Raw genomic sequence first — 21775 nt, forward strand, 5'->3', positions numbered from 1 at the left:
GCTTTGATTGCTTACGTGCCATTGGCCTAATGTGAGGCCTACTTAATACATTCTACCTAAACACAAGTGGAGATGCATTTCAATGTGTGAGAACACATCTAGTTAGGATTCATCAAATAGATTCCAAAGTGTCCCCTACCTTACAATCAACCAATAGAGGGATGCATCAGGTTTGCCCACATTCAATTATTGGTTTATTTACAAAATCGACCCTCTTACGTTAATTAAGCCTAGATCCAACTTATCTAAATGCAATTTTCGAAGGCTTGATCATATTCCACTTTGTCCAAAAGGGGTCCAAGTTTGACTCCAATTCATTAAAATTTATCTTGACATGATCTAAACAAAAGGGTCCAATTTGAATTTAACCTAATTTCAAGTCTAATGGAATGTTTAAAAATAGGGGAACCGACTCCAACCCATTGTCATGTAGTTTCTAAAATCAACATTTTAAACCATTTCCCTTTGCTATGAAGCAAAGGATGTAACGATTTTTGTGTACTTTGTGTTAATACTACAATAAATACAACATTATCATATCTTTGCTATTATTTCATTTTATCTTGTTATTTTATTAATATAATTTCATTAATTCATCCTCGTCCCTCTTGGCCATGAAGGGCTGAGAGCTAGGGGTGGCATCGAGCCGGGCCCGAACCTGCTTATGTTCGAGCCGAGCTTGATTTAAATATTTCGAGTCGAGCCTTGCCTCCAGCCTAAAATTGTTATTGAGCTCGAGCCCAACAAGGTTGAGCCGAGCTTCGAGCTTCGAGCTGAGCTCGAGCCTTAACATACATTTAAAACTTTTCAAAAAATATATATCGAGTAAAATATAAATAAATTTATGCATACATTTTACATAAAATTGGGCATGACCTCTACATAAAATTGGGCATAACCTATACATATAATACGTGTATAAGATTGGGCATAACCTCTACTTAAAATTGAGCATAATCTATATATATAATACTTGTATAAAATTCGGTATGACCTCTACTTAAAATTGGGCATAATCAATATACATAATACTTGCATAAACACTCCATAAAATTGTCTATACATTCCATAAACACTCCATGAAATTGTTTATACACTCCATACACTGCATAACATTATAAATAAACTCCATACAATAATCAAACACAACAAAATTAAATAAAATATCACTATCAATTTATAATCACCCAAATAAAAATTATAAATTCTTTAAATAAAATCCTATTACTATTGGAGACTTACTAGAAAATTACAAGAAATATTTTAAATTTTTCTTAGGGAAGTTAAATGGACCTCTTATTGCCTTTTCTAAGGAAATAAATAAAAATTAATAATTAATCTAATATATTATTATACTTATCAATAAATTTTTAATCACATAAAATGTCAAACACAAAATTATTATGAAAATTGCCTCATGCTCAAAGTATTATATCATCAACATTCAAATATTTATTCAAAAATTTTCTATATGGTTTTCTAACCCATCTTGGCAAGAAAATCTTACTTAGAAAATTATATGATTTTTTTTTTAAAAATTATAATTAGAAAAATATTTTTAAGAAAATGAGGTACTAATGGTCCCTATATTTCTACTTAAAATTTCTTTTCAACATTTATTGAAAAAACCACTAATAGTCTCTAGAAACATATTTCTACTAAAATATTTTTTCAATTTCTTTAAGAGCCATAAGGAAGGGACAAAGAGTTTTTTTTTTCCTTGTTTATGATCTCGCACGTAGGGGTGACTTTGAATAAATTATATATAAAATTATGCATACATTTTAAAAAAATATAATGATAGGGGAAGTTCAGGATTGAATTTCAATAATGGATTAAAATACACCAATATTAATTTTTTTTACTCCAATTGTTGTCTAGCTTGTTTTTTAATTTTTGAATCTGGCCATAATTTATTATGGCCTCCTTAGTGCCCCTAGATGAAAATTTATATTCTAGGAAAAACTAAAAATATTTTTCCTATGATACATATTCCTAAAAAAACCTTTAAATAAAATCTTATTACTATTAGTGACTTATTAGAAAATTACAGAAAATATTTTAAAATTTTCCTAGGAAAGTTAAATGGACCTTTTATTGTCTCTTCTAGGGAAATAAATAAAAATTAATAATCAATCTAATATATTATTATACTTATCGATAAATTTTTAATTAAATAAAATATCAAACACAAAATTGCAATGAAAATTTCTTAATGCTAAAAGTATTACAACATCAACTGTTAAATACTTATTCAAAAAAATTCTATACAATTTTCTACCCATCTTGGTACGAAAATCTTACTTAGAAAATTATATAATTTTTAATAAAAAAATTCAATTAGAAAAATGTTTAAAAAAACATGAGACACTAATAGTTTATAGAAACCTATTTCTATAAAATTTATTTTTAATTTTTTCTAGAGGAATTTTTTTTTTAACTTTTTGATATCTTATGTGCGACATCATTTTCGCATGGGGGAGGGGGGATATTATTTCTCCCCTGAACTTAGGTTCTGGTTTTCCGCCGAGACGACGTGGAGGGAAGGTGGTTACGGTGCCGGGGAGGACTTATCGTCGGGGATGACGGCTACGACGGACACAGCGGTGACGGAAGTGGCGGCGACGGAAACAGAGGCGACAGCGAGGAGATGAAGAAATCGAACGGACGGCCACAGAGGCGGTCGGCGAGTAGCTGCGACGGCGGTAGAGACGGCCGGTGAACAGCTGTGACGACGGTAGATGCGGCGACAACAGCTGATGGGAGGGGCTCGACGGTGATGAGGGGAGGAAAAATTCTCCCCCCCCCCCCCCCCCCCCCCCCCCCCCCCCCTCTCTCGATCCCACTCTCGCTCCCTCCCCCCCCCCCCCTCCCCCTCCTCTCTCGATCCCACTCTCGCTCCCTCTCCCCCGATCCCAATCCCGATACCGATCCGACTCACCTCGAGCCGGCTCACGAACCGACGAACCGAACTTGGCTTCGATAAAGCTCGGCTCGTTAAGGTAAACGAGCCGATTTCGGTGTTCTAGCTCGATAGATAACAAGTCAAACCGAGCCGGTATCGAGCAGAACTCGAGCCACTCGCGAGACTCCATATATATATATATATTTATTAGAAAAAATAGGCAAGATCACTTTTTCCCTCTACAGGAAGGGAGAGGTGAGTTCCCTTTTAAAAATTACAAATGAACTTAAATCAGTAACGAAAGAAAATGAGAGAGAAAAGGTATCCTAACATGGAGCCATGACACAGGGTGGTGATGATGTGTCACGATGACAAGTCATACATGTGTTTGATGATGTTCTGTTTCCCGATGATGTCGTTGTTGATGGTGGCTGACATGGCACCACATAAGCGGTCAAAGTTGACATGTTGAGTTGGTTTGTACACGTGTAGTTGACCCGTGTAAGTAAAATTTTCTATTTTTAATTAATAATTTAAATTCACTGTCACTCCCGTTGGTTGAGCATATTCAGAAATGTAATTTAGGTAATAAAAAAATTTCAAATTGTGGCTCCCCTGGATTTGGGAAGCTTACAAGCTTTCTCACGTACTCTATCCATAAAGAACTAAACCTTGGAGACAGCAACCCAGAACAATAAAAGAAACAAGGCAACGTCCATCTTCTCTATCATCCATTAATCCAATTCTACTAATAGGAACCAAACATAAACAGCACTGCAAGAAATCCCCCTCCTCGCTAAACGGGAACCTGTTCATGTGCCACTTCTCTCAAAGGTTCTGACGAGGTTTATGGTCATCAATGGCTATCTTCCCGTCTGAACAAGGCCAGAACTCGGCTTTCTTCACCTTGGAGATGCTCTCCAGGACCACTTCTGGCGACACATGCCCCATCACAGTCACCCTCTTTGATTCCAAATCAATGCTGAAGGATGTCACTCCTGCAATTTTTTCCATTAAGAAAATATTGGGTCATCATGAAAGCTTGTAAAGAGTTGCTGGAAATTTCTTTCACTGTAATTCCCTTTTTGGCTGTAAAATGATCCCTTGGATTTAGATCTTGCCTGTATAATATATTTTCTTTCACATTGTCAATGCCGAAGTAGATCAAATCAAACTGCTGTCAAACAATATAAAAGTAAAATCAAAGTTTTTCATCACCATTAAAGCCTTGACTCCGTTATCATCTCAGCTACCTACATAAACTACTTGCTCTTATCATCATCTCAGCAACCTAAATAAAGTACTTAACTCACACTGCTTGATGAACAGTTGAAGAAGAAACAAGAGAAAGGAACAAAATCAAGAAGCCAAACGGGGAGATACCTTCCATCTTAGACAAATGCTTCTTCACTTTCCCTGCACATCCTTGACAATGGAGAGAAACTCTCATAACAACCACCTGCTCCACAAAGCAGGAAGAGAAACAGTAACAGCATGTGAGCTCGTAACAGTGTTGACCTCTGCTTCTTCAAACAGTAAATAAGAAAACAAGCTGGCAATCAATAGAATGGTCCCCTCTGCTTCAATTCCTTGTGCTTCAAGTGTGACAGTTCATATTTTTCATCAAAGAGATTTCCTACACCAAATCATGCCTCTAATGGCGCTTGATTCGGTTTCTAAATGTTAATAAACAACTTTTGGCATTTAAAAAAGGTTGAAGAGATTCTTAATGTCAGTTCCATTCTGAGCCATATCAGAGCATCTTCACCTTCACTGCTCCCTTCCTCACATGCCCTTGTGAGTGAGAGAAATTCGAATTCTTTGGTTTACCTGGGACAAAGCCCGTTTTGTCCACCTTGGAGACAAAATGAATTTTATAATTTTACAGTAGTTGCTCATAGTAAAAACAACACGTAACAAAGAACTTCAGTTTTCGAGAAAGAGAGCAAAAAAGAGACAACACGAAGGCAAACGAAAATTCTTCCGCATTTTCAAATCCTAGAAAACAAATCACAGCAACATTCCAAACCAAAGATGATGCAAAATTCCATTTTATTTTCCCGATGCACTGTTTGGAATCTCGCCCGTGATCACGACGAGTTTCGAAATGGAATTACCAGTACTGTGGCTAGCTAGCTGCAGCTTCTACAAGGAAAACTACCAGTCACCTGAAAGACATTGTCCGAAGAAGGAAGTGAAGACACGTTTCTGGGCTTCAATGGAGCTTTTGTCACGGCTAGATCTCTATGGGAGAGAATCGCGAGAGCAGATCTCTTGTCAGTGCCGCCTATCTGAGACTCCAGAAGACGCGAGTACTTCCAGTCGAGGAGCTTGGCGTGGTCGATGTAAGTTCGGTCCGGCTTTCTGGGGACGATCACCGAGCGCTGGTCGCCGATCATGCAGACAGCAGTGGAGGCCTGGGAATGGCAGCTGAAGCGGGTCATCTTCATGGGCTTCACGGAGAGAGAGAGAGAGAGAGAGAGAGAGAGAGAGAGAGAGAGAGAGAGAGAGAGAGAGAGAGACCTCAGAGAATCGAAGAAGAAGACGAGTAGAATGCGAGTGAGCCGCTGGAGGATTTAAAGAATGAGAAGAAGAGGCGAACGCATGCAGGCTTTATGATCAAGCTAACCGCGGCGGCAGCGCCAGTGAGCCCCGATTCGAATCCGAATCTGCTACCAGCTCGATACCCTAAATTACGCAACAACCCCTCGTCTCTCAGCCAGCCGAAACCTGAAAATGACGGTCAAAGTAAAATTTCATTTACGGAATTCGAGCAGAACTGAGGAATCTGACACCCAATGTACTTCATAGACTAACAGAGAATGGGGTGCACATCGAAAATTAAATCCTCGTTTAAGGGGTTTTTAGTCATTTAAATAGTCTGAAATGTGCACACGTAACATGACTGTCACCACCGTGACAAGCGGTGGTCCGTCACGTGCATACGTGGTTGCTGTCGGGGGCTTTGAAAAGCCTCAGTGGCAGTCTGCAATTTTAGTCCTAGAATTTGGTTCTTTACGGAGCCGGAGTCGCCGAACTCGAATCGCTAACGGGGTCGCGGAGAAACCTACACAGAATCCGGACTGGGTTTATAGGAAAAATGGTTAAAGTTTTGGCCAGGTCGGGTTTAAAAAAATTCGATACCGACCCGACCGGTTGGCATCCGAGTCAACTACCACAAAAGTCTTTATAGTTTCCGAATCACTCGCTGACAGTTTGTATAAGGTCGTTAATTGCTAAAAGCACGTAAATAACGGTTAAGAAGTCAATAAGTAACATGGACGGTGGACCCAGGAAAGGTGACAGCCCAATTGGGCCACGTCATCCCAATCATTCAAGCAGGTAGATGTTGGGTTGGGCCCACATGGAAGGCCTGTCAACGAACGTCGGCAGGAGTGGGACGATAAAAGGACTGGAGTGGCTTATCGTTATAGCGTTTAAGGGGCTTGGCGCTGAGGGCCCACAGATTCGGCCCATTCGAAGACTATAGTCGCTAAAACTGTTCTATTTAAAACCTAAAAGAAAGAGATCAACGCTTCCGATTATTTACGATTATACTAATAATGGGCCCACCATAGGCTATAAAAGAAAACAGACCTTCAGGCAAGCGATGCTTGCGCCGGCAGCCACCGCCAATACCTCTGACAGGCCGAGATCGGCGCAGCCTCGGCCATGGATCTCCAGCCTGAAGCTTCTTCCACCGACCCTCTCTCCTCTGGCCTTTCGCAGCCTCACGAGATCCAGACCCTCCAGGACCTCGCCGCGCGCGGCTCCTGGCGAACCCTCGTTGACAAAATCGCTCTCAACCGCGGCCTCGGCAGCCTCTCCAAGCCCCACGAGCACCTCGTCTACTTTGCTTTCAATGTCCTGGCCCTCATCAAACTTCGCAGGTTCTCCGAGGCGGCCGCCGAGCTCTCTTCCCTCGATAGCCTCGACTCTGACACTTACCGCTACGAGTCCCACCCGCAGCACTATGGTACTCTCGCCGGATCCATGGTCCCCTTTGCCCTGCGGTTCCTGCAAGCGTCTCTTCCTCAATACCTGAACAACCGGGCCGATGCCCTCGATCGTCTCTATTCGCTGCTTGCTTTCGTTCGAGGCAAAATTCAACGAAAAGGGGATAACCCAGAAAAGGGTTTGGTTAATGATTCTGTTTGGAGAAAGAGAGAACTTTTCTTAATCAATTCTATTATTGCGGTTCATTTGGTAAACAAGGAATTCGGAGTCTGCCTGCAATTGATTTCTGATCTTCTCCGTCTCGATCAGGCGGACCCCGACCTCCTCTCCAAGCTGGGACTAATCCATCTGCAGATTGGGGACATAGACAGCGCGAGGAAGACGTTCGCGCGGGTCGAGAGTTTGGTGAACGACAGCAGTGAGATCAAGTTGAGGAATTTGGTGAATCGGAACAGGGCGCTGATTTATTTGGTCGGGAAGGATTATGTTTCCGCAGTGAGGGAATATGAGGAATGCCTCCAGAGGGATGAAACGGACGTGGTGGCGGTTAACAACAAGGGTCTGTGCTTGATGTATTTGAGGGATTTGTCCGATGCTATCAAAGTGATGGAGAGCTCCTTGGAGCGGGCACCCACTGTGGCTTTGAACGAGACAATGGTTGTGAATCTGTGCAGTATGTATGAATTAGCTTATGTGAACCATTCTGATGTTAAGAAAACTCTTAGCAATTGGATTGCCCAGGTTGCGCCTGACGATTTTGATGCCTCTTGTATTCGGAGTTGAGGTACTCTAATCAAATTTTAGACAATGTTGATTTTCCATTTTCTTTTTTACTGCTTGCTGAGAATTGTTTTATTGCACTTTGGCCGTGGCTGCTTCTATTTCATTCATTTGTTAATTCCTGAACCTGCACTTCGTATAACATTCTCTCTTGGTTGTAAATACCCCTGTCCTTGTAGTTTAACCTGTTAGTCTGCCAGCATTGGTAGACTGTAGAAGGGTCATAGCCAGTCCAAATTGATAGTGTGATGTCCACTTTGAGACTGAGACGTCTCATATTCAGGGCATGCTTTTGCTCGATTGTAAGTATTGCTGGGTTAATGTTTTGTTACTCAGCAAGATTTTGCTTGCTTCTGTATTGAACCCTAGAAGTAACTGTTTGCTTAACTTTAACCTCCTTTTGGAATTTTTTTTTTTTTTATGGTTATTCATTTGTATAGATCCGATTTGAGAAAGGAACTTTGTGAAACTCAGGGAGATGGGCAATATTGTGTATATTGTAGGTAAAATAGAGGGAAAAGATTTACTTACCCAACCCAAACAAAGTTGGGATGATGCTCCGATTTCGGTGATGATAGAGGCAGGTACAATTTGCAAAGAGTTATTCTTTACAGACGTCTTAGGATAGGTTTTCTGTCAGAACATAATTATGATTGTTCTTAGCCTTGTATCTTAGAGTTCCTTAGGAATTCTTATTTGATTATAGCTTATGAAGTGTTTAAGGAATTCCCTGCTTGGCCAACTCTTTGGTGGACCGTCTTGCTAAAGCTGGTTTATCCAAAGCTTCTCTTACCTTCAGGCCATTTGTTTGATTGAGCTGAAATGTACTCTTATGTTGTAAAACTATGAGTCTCTTATGCTTCTCAATAAAAGCTATTCATCAGTATGAAAAAAAAAATAGCTTATGAAGTCATGGAGAAGTTGTCTGGATGAGTGAATAGGCAACTTATGCTGGATGATTGTACTCAGTAAATTTCTTATGCTTCTCAATGAAAGCTATTCACCAGTATGAAAAAAAAATAGCTTATGAAGTCATGGAGAAGTTGTCTGGATGAGTGAAGAGGCAACTTATGCTGGATGAAATCTTATATTTCTTACCAGAGTAAACTGAAGTAGCTAAAAATTATGGAGGGCACAGGAAACTGTTCTGAGATCATGGCCTGAGGCCATGTTGCAAAATAAAACTCATCTGCTTAGATTAGTTAGAATATAGATGTAATTTAAATTGGAGGTTAAGATGCTTCAGATTTCTTTCTAAAACAAAATTCTTTTAAGAGTCGTCTTCAGGCTACCTTCAAAATGCTCATGATTGCTGCAACATTTGGTTTAGAGGCATCAGATGTGTATATTGCGGATTGAGAAACAAAAAGGAACTTGCTGGATTGGGCATTGTGAAAGTGGTGTAAGCTAGTGGAATGCTCTCATTTTATTGCTACTTGAAGTTAATCATGTAGATGAGGTGATAACGAAATGAAATATTTGACAATTACTTGAAGCATTCAAATATTGTCTAGTATCTATTCATCCAATTCAGAAAACTTGAGTTGGAATTTTTCTTTAGTAGCTTGTGATCACGTCTGGGAAAAAAACATACAAGAAGAAAGAGGAATACTGGGTTGTCACTTTTGGTATGTTCAGCTCAGCTATGAGCATTGTCAAAAGAAGAAGAAGCCTAGCGTTGGTCAGATGTCCATATGTGATAGTATTCGGTAAGTATAAATTTATTGGATGAAACAATTATCTTTACTTCACCGTTGGTGACTATTTGAATTCCGAGTGTTGGAGCAGTAAGTAGAAGGATTCGAGACCGAGTCTCTCAGGTGCACGCAGTTTCCTTCTTCCCACATGGGCGGTTCCCCGTCAAGGTTCAGTGGTGCACAAGGAAACGTAAGTTTAAAATATAAGGAAATTTGAATTAATTTTGGTTTTATATCAAATATATTTAATGTATTTAAATAATTTTAATTAGTTTGAGCATAATTGATATATTAACAATTTTTAAAATTTGATAAATATAAATAATTAATAATAAATATTATGTATAAATTTATAAGACAAATATACAATCTTTCAAAAAAAATAAAAAAATAAAAAATAATTATTATATATTTATTAATCAAATATTAATTTTGTACTACAAAACATATTAACAAACAGAATTCCATCTAGTCAGCATTGGCATATTTCAAAGCCTCTCTCACCAACCCTCTTGTTGCCTACCAACCCCCGTCAGTCTACAAAGAAGCCGCCCCCCTCCGGCTCTCCATGGACGACGAAAACGCTTGATCTGTAGCGGACCCGGAAACTGTCTCTTCGTCATGGACGCTCTCATCTCTGGCTCCTACGCCGGCGGCATCTCTCTCAAGTCTCGCTTGCGGGAGCGTCAGTCCCCAGTTTCCGATCCCGATACCCTCTATTCACTCTCTTTCTCCACTCGGTTTCCCAAATTTTCTTTCAAGTAAGCGGCTACATCTCTGGCTTTTGATCTACTACTATCAGATACTTCTTTTTCTCTGCCCATTTCTTCTTACTGCTGCTCCTGTCTTGTTATGTTAATTTTGAGCTCCCTTTGGTTGTTTGATGCTTGTAATGAGATTGACTTGGACTTTTTTAAACTTTCTTAGTTGCAATTCTGATCAGTTTGAAAGACACGGCTCTTTTCGGCTTTCCTCCTCATAGAAAGCTATTTTTTTTAAAGCAATCTGTTTTTTTAGTTTGAAATGTTTCTGTTACTGAATTAGAACTTTTTCAGATTCTCAGTTCTCCTTTGGTAAAATATTCTCAATTTGGCTTCTGCGCGTAGAAATCAGATAGTTTTTGGAATTTTTTCTTCTTGGAGATCGACGTTTTACGTTTTAATTCTTATATATATATATATTTTTTTTTTTGTGTCGTATTATTTGCCGTTGGTCTTGTAGCTTTAAATTTATATGAAGTTCCTCTGCTGCTGAAACTTACAGCTTTTAATTTGACGAGTGAGTTAATCGTTTGAATTTGATAGATCCTCAGAAAGAAGACACTACGCGAATTGTCATAAAATGTCGGCTGTGATAAAAGGGGACGGGAGCACTGATCCTGTTAAGCTCGATATTTCAGTTAGTCCAAGAGTAAATTCACTCAAGCCATCTAAGACAATGGCTATATCTGACCATGCGACAGCCCTTGTGCAAGCTGGTATACCTGTCATCAGGTTAGCAGCTGGAGAACCGGATTTTGATACCCCAACTGTGATTGCTGAGGTAATTCGGATACTCCGTTCTTCATTTTTTGGGTTTTATCTTTTACATTGGATAAAACTATCTTTAAAGACTTTTGCATTGTACTCTTCATTCCCTTGAGAGCTCTTTCAATGGATTCCTCTTTTCTCGTTGTTAAAAAAAGAGGGTCTATCTTCATTACTCTTTATTTTTTTCTGTATTTAGGCCGGCATGAGGGCTATTCGTGAAGGATATACAAGGTATACTCCCAATGCTGGTACTATGGAACTCAGGACGGCCATTTGTAAGAAGCTGAAGGGTATGCTACCATGTGATCACATAGCACTTCCTTTCTCAAGTTTTGATTTTAAGGATTCACTTGTTTGAATGAATCTACTACTGCAGAGGAGAATGGGCTCACATATACTCCTGACCAGATTCTTGTGAGCAATGGAGCCAAGCAGTGCATCCTGCAAGCTGTTCTAGCTGTTTGTTCACCGGGTGATGAGGTGAGGTTATTTATACCAAAAAATTCTTACTTGATTTTTATCTTGCTTATGGCTATATATTTTTCCAAGTGTAATCTCTAATATGATTGGGAGCATAACCTGAATTATGAACCTTCAGGCAATTCATTTATTTATACTTTCATGATTGTCTTGAAATGTAGCTGAAATATCGAATTTGTACTTTTACTCCACGATTAAGGCAGCTTATTCATTTCCGTTTTGAATCATCTTGTTTTCAGAGCAAATTATGTGGCTTTATGATTTCCAGGGTGCTGAACTCTGTTATTCTTTCTGTTAGTGTCATAACATTGATCACATACTTCTCAATTTAGACAAATCTTGATCGCATTCTTGTAACTGAGGACTTATAGTTTTCTTTTTTAATAGGTTATTATTCCTGCTCCATTCTGGGTTAGTTACCCAGAAATGGCAAGGCTAGCAGATGCAACCCCTGTTGTCATTTCCACACTTATATCAGATGACTTTCTTTTAAACCCAAAGGTTCTGGCTTCCAGAATTACTGAAAAGTCAAGGCTACTCATCCTGTGTTCCCCATCCAATCCCACTGGCTCTGTGTATCCCAAGAAACTGCTTGAGGAGATTGCAGAGATAGTTGCAAAACACCCAAGACTGCTGGTATGCAATCTATGAAGCCAAAAATTATTTGTTAAAAAAGTAGTGAGCTTAAAACAGTGACAGATTATTACTTACTTTGTCCACAGGTATTATCAGATGAGATATATGAGCACATAATTTATCCACCAGCAACTCATACAAGTTTTGCCTCTCTGCCTGGAATGTGGGATAGAACATTAACTGTTAATGGTTTCTCCAAGGTAACTGACCTACTGGGGTTCTACTTTTGCTATCTGTTGTTTCACAATTTAAAATATCCAAGAGATTCTTGCTTTTTTTTTGTTCTTGTTACTCTAAACTGCTATGTTCACAATTGCTGGCCAAATACTTCAGAGGCAATCATACTTTGTTCTCACTCCTATATGGAGTATATCAAAATGCCCAAGTTTCTTTTATATGGGTTTTAACATTCAGATGGGTTGTTTAGGCTTTTGCAATGACTGGTTGGCGGCTTGGATATCTTGGGGGTCCCAAGCATTTTGTTGCTGCATGTGGGAAGATCCAGAGCCAGGTAAAAGCAAATTACACCTCTCTCTTAAATTTGAATGTCTTTTATTTGTCGTCACTGCTTGTAGTACACTTTTTCTCTTTTTGATTGAATTCGTGCCACTTCCGAATGCACTGTTGGTCAAATTTTCTTTGGTTCTAGGCTGCTTCTGATGATCAATTTACGTTGTGTTTCCAGTCTACTTCAGGTGCTAGTAGCATTTCTCAGAAAGCTGGAGTTGCTGCTTTAGGCCTTGGGCATGCTGGAGGTGAGGCTGTCGCTACCATGGTGAAAGCATTCAGAGAGAGACGAGATTTTTTAGTTAAAAGTTTTGGAGAACTTGACGGAGTGAAGATGTCGGAGCCTCAGGTAACTATATCAACCAGGCAGTTACCGTTTAAAGTTCTCATTATTGTCTCTTACAAAACCAAAACTTCAATTTGCAGGGGGCATTTTATCTCTTTTTAGATTTCAGCTCCTATTATGGAACTGAGGTCGAGGGATTCGGTGTAATAAAGGACTCTGATTCTCTCTGTCGATTTTTCCTAGATAAGGCACAGGTAAGGGCCTCTATTTGGTTGATGATTGTTTGTCATTAGATGGATTTCATGAGCTAAAAAATATGTTTGTGTTTTGAAATTGCAGGTTGCTTTGGTGCCTGGGGATGCTTTTGGGGACGATAATTGCATTCGGATCTCATATGCTGCATCTCTTTCCACATTGCAAGAAGCCATGAAACGAATAAAGCAAGCTCAGCTCCTTCTTAAACCTGCCGTTGCCATTTGATTGAGAAGTTATCAGATCATGTAACCATTTGTATCATTTACTTCGAAAATAAAGTAAACATTTTTACTGTTTTTGTGGTGTTACTTATTCGGATCACGTCACCAATTCTTCTTAGAAAATGTTGAATTGAATTTTGCAGCTCTTCTGCATCTCAATTCCTTCTCTCGAAGAATTTAGTGAACATCCATGTACTTTGCTGTGAAGCTTTTATAAACAGTCTCATTTTGGGTTCAGTTCGTATTGGTTAGTTTCACTCTAGCAGAAGAAGACTCCCTTTCTGGGGTTAGTTCATTGACAAAGCATTTTGAAACTATATTTAGGATCAATAGATCAGTAAGAAGGTAAAAGGCAATCTCTTACCTTGACCTGTTAAATGCATGATAAGAATTCCATTCTCTGCTTGGTAGAGTCTTTTTTTTTTCTTGTTCGATCTAAACGAAACAACTACCCAATTGAACCACCGAATACACTTGAGGACAGTGAGGATCCTGTTGAAGATTATACCTTAAGAGATGCTGATTGAGTATAATTGCCCTGTTTAGGGCCTTCCTTACAGAAAAATTTGATCCTCCATTACAGGAGCTAATTAAACTCCATTATTCCTTTTCTGTAAAATCATATCAATTGTAATCAATTGTAAATCTTTGAAATTGTGATACTATAGTTATAAATTAATGGAAGAACCTCACCCCGAGCAGTGTGGTGAATTTAGAAATTGTTTTCATGGTATCAGAGTTTTACCTGGATTAACATCCCGTGATCCTCAATGGCCTCCAATTTTTCTCCCGATCTCCTCCCCTTCAACACGTTGATTCGTATGGTCACCATCAAGCTCTTGTCCTCAAATTATCTTTTATGGAAGAGTCAATTTCTTCCCCTCCTTAACAACCAAGGATTACTGGGTCATGTGGATGACACTCTTGTGACACCACCTCCGTTTGAACCTCCCTCCTCTCAGACGCCAAGTCCCAAATTTCAAGCATGGAAGGCAACAGACCAACGCCTCCTCAGCCTTCTGCTGTCGTATCTTTTCGAAGAGGCCATGGCAGAAGCCGTTGGTCTGACCACATCCTGTGAGGTGTGGATTGCTCTCGAAAATACCTTCAGTCACCGATAAAAGGCTTGTGAAATTCGTTTCAAAGACGACCTTCAATTGATGAAGCGCGGCACTCATCCGGTCAGTGCCTATACTCGAGCGTTCAAAGCTTTGTGCAACCAACTTCACGCCATCGGGCGTCCTATCGATAGCACCGACAAGGTGCACTAGTTTCTTCGCGGTTTAGGCTCCGATTTTTTGAGCTTCTCCACTGCTCAAATGGCGCAAACCCCTCTCCCCCGTTTCTCGGATTTGGTTTCAAAAGCAGAGACCTTCGAAATTTTTCAGAAGTCGATGGAGCTTCCGGTAGCCTCCACAGCCGCATTCACGGCAAATCAAGCTTCATCTTCCCGTTTTGGCAACTCCTCTCACCCAAATCGTGGTCGAGGACATAGTCACGACCACAACTCTGGCCACGACCTGCACAACTCCTCCAGCCACGACTAGAATGGCGACCTCGCTCACTATCAGGGTCGTTCCAACCCTACCCATCGTCGTCGGCCACAGCGGTGTCAGATTTGCCGTCAAGACGGCCATTACGCTGATCATTGTCACCAGAGGTATGCGCAGTAGTAGGCATCGACGCAGCTCACCGAAAATTTTTCGGCCATGTCCTTACCTAAACAAAATAATTCATTAGATTGGTTCGTGGACACAGGTGCTTCAGCCCACATGACTCCAGCCCAGTCCGCGTTGGATCAGTCTGACTCCTACACTGGTAAGGATCGTGTAATTGTAGGGAATGATGCGTCCCTACCTATTACCCATACATGTCATCTTTCCCCTTCACCAACCCTTAAACTAGTTGTTTCCCACCTTACCAAAAATCTTTTGTCTATTAGTAAATTAACAAATGATTTTCCCTTATCTGTTACGTTTACTAATGACATTTTCATTGTTCAGAATTGCCAAACAGGAAAGGTGGTGGCAACCGATAAACGTGATGGAGGCTTCTATGTGCTAGAACGTGGCAATTCAACTTTTATTTCTGTCTTGACAAATAAAACTCTTCATGCTTCATATGAATTGTGACATGCTCGTCTAGGCCATGTGCACCATTCTGTTATTTCCTTATTAAATAAAAAAGGACAACTTTTTCTTACCTCCTTATTGCCTTCTCCCAAATTATGTGATACATGTCAACTTTCTAAAAGTCATCGTTTACCTTTTTCTTGAAACGAAAAACGATCGTCTCATGTGTTAGAGTTAATTCATTGCGATATATGAGGTCCCTCTCTAGTAACATCCAATTTAGGGTTTGTTTACTATGTTTTATTTGTTGATGATTATTCTCGATTCACTTGGCTTTACCCTTTGAAATTGAAATCTAACTTCTACGATACCTTTCTTCAATTTCAAAAATTTGTAGAAAATCAACATTCCGCTCAAATCAAAATTTGCCAAAGTGATAGTGGTGCATAATTTACAAGCAATTTCTTTAAACACTACCTTCGTACGTCTGACATTCATCATCAAATATCTTGTCCCTTTACCCCTGCTCAAAATGGTTGCGCTGAACAAAAACACTGTCATGCAATTGAAACTGGCTTGGCACTACTTTTCCATTGTCGCATTTCTCCTCATTTTTAGGTTGACGCCTTTAGAACTGCCGCCAACCGCTTGCTAACACCACTTCTCGGATGTAAGTCCCCTTTTGAAATTCTCTACGGTCTTTCTCCCAATTATGCAAATTTTCATCCTTTTGGTTATCGTGTTTATCCATGTTTACGTGATTACATGCCAAATAAATTTTCCCCATGTAGTCTTCCATGTATCTTTATGGGGTATTGCTCATCTTATAAAGGGTTTCGTTGTCTTGATCCTATCACCTCTCGGCTATATATCACTCGACATGATCAATTTGATAAAACATATTTCCCTTCTTTAGCTTCTTCTCAGGCTCAACTCCTATCCTCTCTTCAATTTTCCAATTTCCTTGAACCTAATGTTTCTCCTAATGTCATGCTCCCATCTCTTCCGGCGCCCCATGCCCCGCACATTACTCAATCCGGCTCCCGTCTATGTGTTATTTGTACTGATCCTGTGGATGAGTCTTTGCAGGCCACTAATTCTCTTACAGGATCGCCTCTGCCGCTCACAGGTTTCCATCCGCCTGGACCCACTACTCCTGTTGATGCCCTTCCGATGAGATCTCATCCTATACTCACACGCGCCAAGGCTGGTATTTTCAAACCTCGTCACTCGGCTGATCTTGCTTATTCTGGTTCTTTTGGCCTTCTTTATGCTCTCTTGACATCCACTGCGCCTAAAGGGTTCAAATCAGCTGCCAAAAATCCTGCTTGACTTGCCGCTATGGATGAAGAAGTTCAGGCTCTGCAAAATAATCGTACCTGGATTGTCATGCCTTGACCAGCTCATACCAATATTGTGGGTTCCAAATGGGTCTTTCAGACCAAATATTTGTCCCATGGTTCTATTGAACGATTTAAAGCCTGTCTCATCGCCAAGGGTTTTACACTAGTACCAGGTCTCGACTACACCGATACCTTTAGTCTTATCATCGAAGCTACCACTGTTCATGTTGTGCTCTCTATTGTTGTTACCCATCGATGGCCTCTCTGTCAATTGGATGTCAATAATGTTTTCCTCAATGGTCATTTCACTGAACAAGTATATATGGAACAACCTCCTGGGTATATTGATCCTTGCTTTCCTAATCATGTTTGCAAGCTTCAGAAAGCTCTCTATGGCCTCAAGCAAGCACCTCACACTTGGTTTCAACGGTTCAGCTCCTTCCTTACTCATCTTGGCTTCTACTGCAGTCGTGCTGACACTTCCCTCTTTGTCTTTCATAGGCACTCTGACATCCTTTATTTGATCTTATATGTGGATGATATTATTATTACGGGCAACAACTCCTCTCTTCTTGATAGCTTTGCAAGCAAGCTTCACTCTGAGTTCACTACGAAGGATATGGGGTCTCTCTGTTACTTCTTTGGTCTTGAAGCTGCACCCACCACTGATGGACTATTTCTTAGACAACTGAAATATGTGCACGATATCCTAGCTCGAGCTCAATTACTTGACAACAAACTTGTTCACACTCATATGGTGGTTTCTCAGCATCTTTCTTTTGATGGTCAGTTATTTTCGAATCTTACTCTTTACCGATATCTTATTAGTGCTTTTCAGTATTTGACCATCCCACGTCCCGATATTGCCCATGATGTCAAACTCAGTCAGTTAGTACCTACACTCTCCCACTGATGATCATCACTTCCTTGTTGTTAAGCGTGTTCTTCGATATGTCAAGGGTACTCTCCATTTTGGTCTGACCTTTCGTCCATCTGCTTCCCTGGGATCTTTAGTTGCTTATTCTGATGCTGACTGGGCCGGATGTCCTGACACTCACTGTTCCACCTCTGGATATTCTATTTACCTTGGTGACAACTTAGTCTCCTGGAGTGCCAAGAAGCAACCCACAATTTCTCATTCTAGTTGTGAGTCTGAATATCGTGCTCTTGCTCTCGCAGCCGTTGAACTTCTCTGGCTCACGCATCTTTTACGTGACCTCAAAGTTTCTCTTCCAGAGCGGCCTCTTCTCTTATGCGATAACAAAAGCGCTATCTTTTTTAGCTCCAACCCTGTTGTCCACAAGCGGGCCAAACATGTGGAGTTAGACATCCACTTTTTGCATGAACTTGTTGTAGCTAGAAAACTTCGTACTCAATATGTACCTTCTCACTTACAGGTTGCAGAAATATTCACAAAAAGCGTCTCTCGACCTCTCTTTCAATTTTTTTGATTCAAGCTACATGTCTGCCCTAATTCGACGCTTAACTTGTGGGGGGGCTGTTGAAGATCATACCTGAAGAGACGCTGATTGAGTATAATTACCCTGTTTAGGGCCTTCCTTATAGAGGAATTTGATCTTCCATTGCAAGAACTAATTAAGTTCCATTATTCTTTTTCTGTAAAATCATATCAATTGTAAATCCCTAAAAAATGTGATACTACAGTTATAAATTAATGGAAGAACCTCACCCCGATCAGTGTAGTGAATTTATAAATTGTTTTCAGATTCTATTTGGGAAACAGGGATTCTCCCAAGTTGTTCTCATTTTGTTATATGATCTGTTGCTTTAGATTAGACTTCACCCAGTAAAAGCTAATACTCACGACCAAAATGGCGTGATCACCAACTTGAAAAAGACATCCCATTTCAATAAACATACGAAAAGAATATATACATATGAACTGGAGTCGTATAATTGATCATGAGACTAATACATGCTTCATCATGTTAAGGCTTTTAATGTGAATAAGAACATCAAAGGAAGAACGAAAAGTCGAAAAGAGAATCTATCCAGTTCTCGTGGACATCTTTCTCATCTTGTAAGCAACCGGGCGAATGCCATCCCACTTTGTGCCTTCTCAAGTTTCTCATCGTGGCAGAATCTGCTAACACAAAGCATAAATGTAAGAAAAAATACATGAAACTTGAGCCCCAGAAATAACATCAAGAGATCCTTCTGGCCATTGAGCCAAATGTTCCATTCCATCCACATGATGGTCAAATTTTATGTGTCCAGCATTACATTTAGTAGCACAAATGCACAAAGCTGCTTACATCCTGGGTATACTGGAATAACCAAATGAAACTTTTTTGCAGCTTCAAAGGAAAATAAGACCTGACAACAAGGGCATCTAACAGTTCTATTAGATATTTAAGATTTACTCTCTTTGATTGCAAGTATAATGTCAAGAAGCCAAAAAAAAAATACTCAAAAAATCAGACAAGGGAACATGGCCATAAGAGTTTATCCTGTGATGAAGCTAACCTTCAGTAGCGGGTGTTATCAAACACCATAGGTTCATGCAGGAAAAGCTCACGACCATTCATCTGTACTGCTCCTGAGGCTATATCTGCTGCACGTTTCTGTGCTGCATCTGCTCTTCTGGTAGACTCAGCAGCATCCTGCATAACTAGAGGGTCAATAAATTGCACAGAAAATCTATATGCTTTTGAAACTAAATCAAGACCCATTAAACAGGTTACCTTTTGTTGCCTATAATCCTATTGTGGTTTGATGGCAAGCAAACTTCTTAGAATTCATGTTAAACTAGGCTTGCCACACCATAGAGTCATAGTCGAAGTAGAAGACGTAGTAGTGAAAACTTGTAGCAGAGAAGAAATAAGACTCTATTTAGGAAATTTGAGTTTTTTAATAGGCTTAGAATAGGAGTTATAGTTAATTAGAATTCTCATTTCTTTAAGGCATTCTTTGCCTTTAAATTATCTGTAAAGTTTCTTTTAATATAACCCCAGAAAATGGCGATGCAGAAAAACTTCCTTCTGTTCTCCTCTTCTTAAGATCTTTGTTCTTACCCTTATCCTTAAGACCAAGATACAGGTATTAGAAAATGATACAAGCAACTCAAAAACTTGATCTTTTGGACTGCAGAGCAAATCGCAGAGGAGAAGCATATTTGTTAAAGCCAAAAATCATAACCCACAACTCAGATGGATCAATTAATCCCCTGCCCTGCAAGAACTGTTCATCCAGAAGTGTGCGACGATAAGATTCGAAGAAAATAGAGAAGTATAGCCAAACATCTATTTGCTATATCTGGGACAAGAATAAGAATAAGGCTCTAATTCAATTATCCACTTGATATTTCCTGCAATGCACTACTACTTCTAACTCTTTCTTGCTTCAGATTGTCACAATTTCATCACCCAAGTTTTTGTTCCATCTGCAAATATATTCTTGACATTCAATTCCGAAGACAATAAAAGTAGCTCTCCAAAGCTTCAAATGATACGCTACCGAGACTAAGTTCTTCGAGGCGAAAATTAAAACATCCGAGTATACTGTTACACAGAAAGAATTGACCTTAATGTCACACAGTCATCTTATCACAGACAATCTGATGATATAAAAAGTTAGAGACCGCCATTAAAAAGTTAAAAAAACTCTCCAACATATCCAAATTTCCACCCAACTTCTACTCGGCCCTCGAAATGTTACAAGCATGAAGCACCTTCGCTTTGATGGAGAAAACATACCTTATTGCTTTTCCAGGAGAGAAACTGGGATTCTGTAATTGGCTTGGGCCCGGTTCCTGCACCATCTGCTCGGCCATCCGGCCGTTCCTTCTCGTCTTCGGCGCCCATTTGAGAATGATGAAGAAGACGAACAAGGGCTCTTCCGCTTCGCCCTATTGACTGACACTAAACATTGATTCGACCATCTTCATTATTCATCATCCTCACATACCCTGTCTCTGGAGACGAAGGGCTCTCCTGTCTTTTCACAGGAGGCGGCTTCTTGGCCGAGTGGCCTTTGGCACAAACCGAATCCCTGCCTCGGGAGTCTGGGACGGGTAAGAAGGTTGGCGGAGCTCCGTCTACAAACACGACAAATTTGGCGGAGCGAAATTGAGAATACCACAAAATTGAATATAAAATACCACATTTGAGATATACCTTGGCTTTTAAATGAAAAGATTCATCACTTGGGAATATATACATTTAGTTCTGAAATATACATCAATTATGAAAGTAATTTACTCGTTCTCTTCAATCTCCTAAAAGAAAAAATGAAAATTCCCTTTAAGGTCAACCTACAGGGGTTCTCCTCTCATTTCCTCTCCACCACACAGCAGGTTGGAAGGGGATAGAACTCTGGCTTCTTTTTGCAGTAAAAGGAGGTGGGCAGCAGGAGCACACACCCCTCCCAGGCTCCCACCCTTGTGAACTGGGGTTCCCACTGCGTGCCCGCTCCCTGTGCAGAACTGAAGTAGTATAGAAAACAATGGAAAATATCTAAAAACCTCTAATCCAAAGAGACACTTAGTTCCCTGTTTTCTAACTTTTCCATGGTCTATACCAATGTTTCCAATGCCAAATCACAAAGCAGAGTCTACCTTACCTTTACAAAGAGCTGTTTTTTATTAAGAAGAAATACCACAGAAGGTCCCAATCTAGCAAAGCCTTGGAATTGAGGAAGAAGAAGCTTATAAACTTCTCTAGGTATGCAGATTTTGATGATAACAAATACAGATATTTGATGAATTTACTCTTATAAATATGAACAATTGAGTTTTTTAAGTTGAAAACTTATAAAAAAAAATCGATTCCACATGAAAAGAGTCAAGTATATGAAGAAAAAAAAAGCCCTCAACATTCAAATGCTCAAGATTAACACTTTTAAAACTTAATGGAGTCAAGCACATGACACTGTAGTTGAACAAAGTCAGAAAGGCAACAAAATAATTTTGAAAATTCGTTATAAGCAACGATTAGGAAGAAATGGAGTTGACTTCATACGCATATGGAGTCAAGATCTTATACATGGAATCAAGCACTCAAGAATCTTAACTTTTGAATTAAGCTTAAGAAAAATTACCAGAAGGAGTCAACTTAGGATTCAGCCCTTTCTAAATGGAGTCAACCCT

The 21775-nt window shown here is 39.8% G+C and overlaps 4 protein-coding genes across 6 annotated transcripts; 2 read left to right on the top strand and 2 right to left on the bottom strand.

The window, feature by feature from the left end:
• Positions 1–3463: 3463 nt before the first annotated feature.
• LOC137936594 (protein SODIUM POTASSIUM ROOT DEFECTIVE 1-like) lies at positions 3464–5542 on the bottom strand. 2 transcript variants are annotated; one of them, XM_068781373.1, is made up of 4 exons: positions 5429–5542; positions 5074–5322; positions 4289–4364; positions 3464–3903 (listed from the first exon to the last, which is right to left on the bottom strand). In XM_068781373.1, the coding sequence occupies exons 2-4, from the start codon at positions 5302–5304 to the stop codon at positions 3734–3736; spliced, it is 477 nt and encodes a 158-aa protein (XP_068637474.1). In that variant the 5' UTR covers positions 5305–5322; positions 5429–5542; the 3' UTR covers positions 3464–3733. The 2 variants fall into 2 exon arrangements, with proteins under 2 accessions (XP_068637474.1, XP_068637473.1); XM_068781372.1 differs by lacking the exon at positions 5429–5542 and having other exon boundaries at positions 5074–5409.
• Positions 5543–6530: 988 nt separating this feature from the next.
• On the top strand, positions 6531–10718 carry LOC137936517 (uncharacterized). Of its 2 annotated transcripts, none has more exons than XM_068781239.1 (2): positions 6531–7646; positions 10644–10718. In XM_068781239.1, the coding sequence occupies exon 1, from the start codon at positions 6578–6580 to the stop codon at positions 7643–7645; it is 1068 nt and encodes a 355-aa protein (XP_068637340.1). In that variant the 5' UTR covers positions 6531–6577; the 3' UTR covers position 7646; positions 10644–10718. The 2 variants fall into 2 exon arrangements, with proteins under 2 accessions (XP_068637340.1, XP_068637342.1); XM_068781241.1 differs by lacking the exon at positions 10644–10718 and adding an exon at positions 8146–8164.
• On the top strand, positions 9845–13328 carry LOC137936519 (bifunctional aspartate aminotransferase and glutamate/aspartate-prephenate aminotransferase). Its single transcript, XM_068781242.1, has 10 exons — positions 9845–10100; positions 10644–10881; positions 11065–11158; positions 11245–11348; positions 11736–11984; positions 12071–12184; positions 12412–12495; positions 12670–12840; positions 12918–13031; positions 13117–13328. The coding sequence occupies exons 1-10, from the start codon at positions 9961–9963 to the stop codon at positions 13255–13257; spliced, it is 1449 nt and encodes a 482-aa protein (XP_068637343.1). The 5' UTR covers positions 9845–9960; the 3' UTR covers positions 13258–13328.
• Positions 13329–18531: 5203 nt separating this feature from the next.
• LOC137937833 (uncharacterized) lies at positions 18532–20599 on the bottom strand. The gene is made up of 3 exons (XM_068783011.1): positions 20385–20599; positions 19156–19292; positions 18532–18772 (listed from the first exon to the last, which is right to left on the bottom strand). Exons 1-2 carry the CDS (start codon positions 20490–20492, stop codon positions 19158–19160), a joined length of 243 nt encoding a protein of 80 aa, XP_068639112.1. The 5' UTR covers positions 20493–20599; the 3' UTR covers positions 18532–18772; positions 19156–19157.
• Between the last annotated feature and the right edge of the window lie 1176 nt (positions 20600–21775).

The sequence above is a fragment of the Aristolochia californica genome, unplaced genomic scaffold (genome assembly GCF_029961685.1).
Source record: "Aristolochia californica isolate CCGP_79_NKW_82.1479 unplaced genomic scaffold, dmAriCali1.0.hap1 SCAF_7, whole genome shotgun sequence".
Taxonomy (NCBI): Eukaryota; Viridiplantae; Streptophyta; class Magnoliopsida; order Piperales; family Aristolochiaceae; genus Aristolochia; species Aristolochia californica.

Excerpts from the sequence above, each read along its gene's own strand:
- LOC137936517 (XM_068781239.1), top strand. The coding sequence starts at position 6,578 with ATGGATCTCCAGCCTGAAGCTTCTTCCACCGACCCTCTCTCCTCTGGC.
- LOC137937833 (XM_068783011.1), bottom strand. The coding sequence starts at position 20,492 with ATGGGCGCCGAAGACGAGAAGGAACGGCCGGATGGCCGAGCAGATGGT. Across the intron at positions 19,293-20,384 it reads TCTCCTGGAAAAGCAATAAG|GATGCTGCTGAGTCTACCAG; the intron begins GTATGTTTTCTC and ends CTAGTTATGCAG.
- LOC137936519 (XM_068781242.1), top strand. The coding sequence starts at position 9,961 with ATGGACGCTCTCATCTCTGGCTCCTACGCCGGCGGCATCTCTCTCAAG. Across the intron at positions 11,985-12,070 it reads CAAAACACCCAAGACTGCTG|GTATTATCAGATGAGATATA; the intron begins GTATGCAATCTA and ends CTTTGTCCACAG. Across the intron at positions 12,185-12,411 it reads CTGTTAATGGTTTCTCCAAG|GCTTTTGCAATGACTGGTTG; the intron begins GTAACTGACCTA and ends TGGGTTGTTTAG.
- LOC137936594 (XM_068781372.1), bottom strand. The coding sequence starts at position 5,355 with ATGAAGATGACCCGCTTCAGCTGCCATTCCCAGGCCTCCACTGCTGTC. Across the intron at positions 4,365-5,073 it reads CTTCGGACAATGTCTTTCAG|GTGGTTGTTATGAGAGTTTC; the intron begins GTGACTGGTAGT and ends TTTGTGGAGCAG. Across the intron at positions 3,904-4,288 it reads GCATTTGTCTAAGATGGAAG|GAGTGACATCCTTCAGCATT; the intron begins GTATCTCCCCGT and ends AAAAAATTGCAG.